At 44.1% G+C, this 5,444-nt stretch overlaps 1 protein-coding gene across 1 annotated transcript in view; it reads right to left on the bottom strand.

Moving 5' to 3' along the window:
- LOC106810971 (alpha-2B adrenergic receptor-like) overlaps positions 1-4,492 on the bottom strand; it is a 6,578-nt gene extending 2,086 nt beyond the window's left edge. Inside the window, exons 1-2 of the mRNA XM_014814472.1 lie at positions 4,432-4,492; positions 2,637-2,661 (exon numbers count right to left, since the gene is read on the bottom strand). Coding sequence (XP_014669958.1) covers positions 2,637-2,661; positions 4,432-4,492 — 86 coding nt within the window. The remainder of the gene's footprint in view (positions 1-2,636; positions 2,662-4,431) is intronic.
- Positions 4,493-5,444: the final 952 nt, after the last annotated feature.

The following is a 5,444-nucleotide window of genomic DNA, read 5'->3' as shown; positions in this document are numbered from 1 at the left end:
CGTAGCAGCTACCCCTAGGGCACTACACTGGTATAGGGGTGGACTGCTGCTAATCTAGATACTGGTATAGGGGTAGGTTGCTGCTAATCTAGATACTGGTATAGGGGTGGACTGCTGCTAATCTAGATACTGGTATAGGGGTAGGTTGCTGCTAATCTAGATACTGGTATAGGGGTGGACTGCTGCTAATCTAGATACTGGTATAGGGGTGGGCTGCTGCTAATCTAGATACTGCTATAGGGGTGGGTTGCTGCTAATCGATGCACGCCTGTGTCATAAAGATGATCGTTATTACGAAACATATAATAGGACTTGTAACCGCATACAGTTGAGTCGAAACCGTTTATATTTACTCTGAGCGCGTGAATAATTAACGTTGTGTCGTCATTACGTGTCAACCGATCAGTGCGTAGAATCTTCCGAGTAGAGTCTACCTTATGAAAATGGGAACGCCTATATCACAGTAATAACTGTACTTACAATGACTGTAATGATGAGCGGAACTCGTTTTAATTAACTTAATTAACTGGGACATGATTATTGATGTGGCGAAATATATTTTCACATATACATAATTATTACAGATCATTATAACTGATTCGCTTATTGCGTGCGTGGTTGCATTAGTAGAAAATCGTGAAACCTTGGTGCGTCAATACTACTGCAAGCCTACTTTGTCGCAAATTGTAATTTTTCAAAAAGCTTGTCGCGGCACGGATTGCTTACCGCAGACTTATGGAAACGCTTGCGCAAGATTATTAGAGTATTTTATTAGAGCTTATAAGCGGTAAGTGTGAAAGCCTTTATCAAATGCATTAGCGATAATGAAATGCTGTAGTGAAGCATCAACGAGCCGGAATTGTGTTGCAAACTGTGAATTGTCTAAACATTTAGGATTTTCCGGATTCTTTTCGCGACACGGATTGCTCGTAGGTTTAGCACGCGGAACAATTTCATAATAAATAAGCTTGATATCATTAATTATAGCGGACACGCACGCGGGGACGCACATACGCACATGCACACACATACGCACGCGCGCACGGGCACGCACATACGCACACGCACGGGCGCACGGACACGCACACACGCGTGTATCACTGTTTATAACATTGCAACAAAGGAAACGCTAGTATAGTTGTTAACAAGGAAATAAATCCAATAGAAATAAGTTACGTATCATGTATTTTCTTTTATCGAAATGCGTTCGCGAGCACACTCGATCATGCTACGTTACTATACAATGTGTAATAATGATGCAAGGCTAGTACGACTTTCCGCCACCCGGGAGCGATTTCCTTCCTGTCGAACCCGATATGTCGAACATTGATACGACTAATTGTATTATAGCTATATTTATTATTTCTATTATTTAGATATAATTATTAGGAAAATTATTTCTCTCATTGCCCACATGGACGATGCAACCAATCAGCTTTGCTTGACAGGCGCACGTACACGCATACACACGTACACCCAGCCGCATGCACGCACACGAACACACACGTACACACACACGTACACACGGGCGCACGCACACACATACACACGTGCACACGGGCGCACGCACACGTATACACATGTGCACACAGGTTCACGCACACGCATAAACACGTACACGCGAACGCACGCGCACGCACACACGCATACACACGCACACGCACACGCATCCACACGCACACGCACACGCACACGCATGCACACGTCATACACGCCTCCACCCGCGTGCACGTGTACGCGCACTGGCGCTCACACACGTACACACGCACACGCATACACACGTTATACACGCGTACACACGCGTGCACGTGTATGTGCACAGGCGCTCACACGCGTACACACGTAATAATGCACCTCTAGTCTAAAAAAAATCTTTAGGAGCAGAAAGAAATAACTAAGAGTTAGCTTTATACGCCGCAACTAAAACGTAAAGGCTTTAGACGTTTACAAACCCCGCCGAACAACCCCACGCGATCCGCATCAAAAAATAAAGAGAAGCCTTTTAAACCGTAAAAGCTTCTCTTCACGAACGAAAGCAGAGCGGCGCCTATGATCTCTCCTCTTTTTTATTCTCGTTGTAACTAGTTTAATTATGAATGAACGCGTGAATAGCCAAAAGTAAATCGCCAGGGGAAATCAGAACTGACTACAGAAGGGCGAATAATATAGAGTAGAAGGCACTGCGCATGTGAACTCTGGTAATTTCGGATGCTTCTGTTGATGATAGCAGCGTAGCAGTGAATTATTGCACTGCACTGTCGGATACTATCAGGAGTAAGATAATATAGGATATAGGATCCTATATTATCTTACTCCTGATAGTATCATATCTTCCGTATATGGTTCATGCGGATGCTTCTTAGGAATTTGCGTATTATATAATAGATATAGAATAGATAACTAATAACAAAATAGAATACTAATAATACTGATAGAATGGCCAATAATGACGTATACACTAAAATTCAATTAGTAATAGGAAACAATGTTATCCCGTGTAGTCTTTTTTGAAGTTGGACAATTGTGCCGCGTGGTTCTGTTTGTTAGAACCCATACCAAATGTTATGCACGAATAAATATTAAAAATAACTATTACCAACATTACTAATATTATAACTAGTATTATATCATCTTACCTTGGGTACCAACCCTCAACTTGCCCTGCAGTCAACACTGGCGTATAATGCGCAAGTGGTCGTATATGAAAAGGTGACGACGATTTGACGTTCGTTATACGTCGATCTGCTTACTAGTAAAGAAGAAATAAGCGCCGTGCGGCAACGACGGTTAGAATCGCGTTCCAAATTCAGTTACGCGTCGCTCGCGCACATCACGAGAAAAACACTCGCTCGTACTACGATCTGTTTCAGAAAGTATCAATTCTGACGGAATCGAATCTATTAAGCATGCGGTGGTGGTGATAGTGATGGTGGCGGTGACGGTGGCGGTGATGGTGGTGGTGACGGTGGCGGTGACGGTGGCGGTGATGATGGTGGTGGTTCGATATCACATTATCAGTATATACCATTATACATGCACAAGTTAACGCGTCTGCAGCAGTGGAGTCACCAGAGCGGACGAAACCCGGAATCTACGGCATACTGCCCGCCGTGTAATTTATAGTAAAGCTTGCGCATCTATATCTGAAGAGAGCATGTCACAGGAGTAGACTGACATGCGCAGGCAGGGGAAAGCAACCATGAATCAAACACATGACCATCTGTCTCTGCAGAGAGCTGACACAAAGACATTACATATTAAACGCTTCAGCTATCAGCTAATGTGTTGTTATCAACAGAGTAACAAATAATGTGAGTAAACTAATGAGGTTTATTGAGGCACGCACAGCACAGCACAATGTTCTCGTTTTCTACTTAGGAGTACAGCACAATGGAATGAGTAATTAACTTACCGAATATAGTAAATGCACGGAAACGCTGAAAGCGTTTTCATTATTATCTAATTTCCATTTCCCAAAATGCGCAGAGCGCTTTCACTCGTCTGTGCATGCATGCACCACGTGATAACAATAGTCGCCTGCCACAAGATTTGCTTTCGTTTCCGAAAATAAAATCATTAAAGCCGCACAATGGGCATCCAAACGCTAATTTCTCCAGTACTAGACTAGCAAATACTTCGTGTCATGCATATTCACACTACCTTATGACAAAATAAACTCTAGTTCCTCCCTTTTCACTGCGCGTTGTCTTATAAAAGGTATTTTGAAAATACCTCCAATGTTGTTCAAATTCTCCGATGTTGTTGACAGTTTCCCCAAGCAACCATTCAGCGGTTCTGCGGTACAGCGGTACGGGTGTAGCAAAGATAAAAACATGTGACGTCACCTCACCACTTCGAGGCTAAATTGTTTGGCAAACAAGTCGGCGTTTGCGCCAGACTGCCAGTTTTGTCACCTCTTTCTTGTGGGTTTTAAGCAAACGCGCAGTGAAATGGAAGCAACTAGAGTTTATTTTGTCATAACGTAGTGCATGTGATTATGCATGACGCGAAGTATTTGCTATAGTCTAGTACTGGAGAAATTATCGTTTGGATGCGCATTGTGCGGCTTTAATTCCTCTGGACAACATTTGGACACATGTGGCGTGGTTCGTAGAATATATTCGGATATAATACTGCTAAGCGGATGGCGGCGCGTTAGCGTGCCATATGGCTGACGCATTAGCAACGCAGTAAGGATCTAGCTATAGGCCTACTCTATTACTAGTTTGTGCAACGAACCAGTCTCACATCGATTTCTCATTCTCCCTAGGTTATTTTTATCCCACGTTTATCAACGTTAATGGTCAAAGGAACACATATATTTATTATTACTTTTTGAGCTGTTTTTGCTCTCCTCCTTCTCTCCCACTCGTTTTCTCTCTCTCTCTCTCTCTCTCTCTCTCTCTCTCTCTCTCTCTCTTTCTCCCTCACTCTCTTTCTCGGCATCAGTCGACGGCATGGTGAACGCGGCCGATAGCGACGGTGACGGCATGATCGACTACGAAGGTGAATACGGCGTTTGTGGTGGACTGGTGGAGAGAGAGGGGGAGGAGGGAAGGGAAGAGAGAGAGAGAGGGAGAGAGAGAGGGGGAGGAGGGAAGGGGAGAGAAAGGGAGAAAGGGGAGGGGGAGATGAGGAGAGAGAGAGAGAGTGAGAGAGGGGGAAGGGGAGAGGGAGGAGCGAAAGAGAGAGGCGGAAAGGGGAGACCGAGAGAGAGAGCGATCGAGAGAGCGCGAGAGAGAGAGAGGCGGAGAGGGGCGAGCGGGAAAGAGAGAGAGAGAGAGAGAGAGAGAGAGAGAGAGAGAGAGAGCGAGAGAAAGAAAGCGAGAGAGCGAGAGAGGGGGGGGGGAGCTCACGTGCAACACTGAGCAGAAGATCGAAACACGCGAAGCTAGATCAATCCAGAGCTGTCATAACCTCAATGGTTTTACATAATATACATGATTAATAATGGTATTATTCTAATATTACTAATATTATTACATTATTTGTTATTTAATTAATTATAATTCGCTTAATGCGCATTAGCTGTTGGCTTAGGCGTTTAATCTGTGTAGAGAATGAGAACATTGTGCTGCGATGTGCGTGCCTCAATAAACCTGAATTGTTTATTACGATGGGAACTACAATGCAGGCCCGTAGGCAGGCTTTTTTACGGGAGGGTGCGACTGCGATCCAACGAGTATACGGACCTAACGAGCGCAGGAATCGCCAGTCTCTAGGGGGGGGGTCCGGGAGCATGCCCCCCGGGAAATTTTGAAAATTAGGTTGTTTGAGACTGCATTTCACGCGTTTTGAAGGCAGTATGATATGAAAGCAGGCAGCCAAAAGCGAACCTCAAAAACGTGGACATTTCTCACATTTTTAAACTTCAAAATGGATTTTTTGGCAAACAGACTATTTTATGTAACATGCATTTTACAATTTTAGCGAATAACAATGTC

This window comes from Priapulus caudatus, unplaced genomic scaffold, assembly GCF_000485595.1.
Source record: "Priapulus caudatus unplaced genomic scaffold, Priapulus_caudatus-5.0.1 Scaffold491, whole genome shotgun sequence".
Lineage (NCBI taxonomy): Eukaryota > Metazoa > Priapulida > Priapulimorpha > Priapulimorphida > Priapulidae > Priapulus > Priapulus caudatus.
The sequence above is the reverse complement of the archived record's forward strand: the minus strand, read 5'-3'. Positions and strand labels throughout refer to the sequence as shown.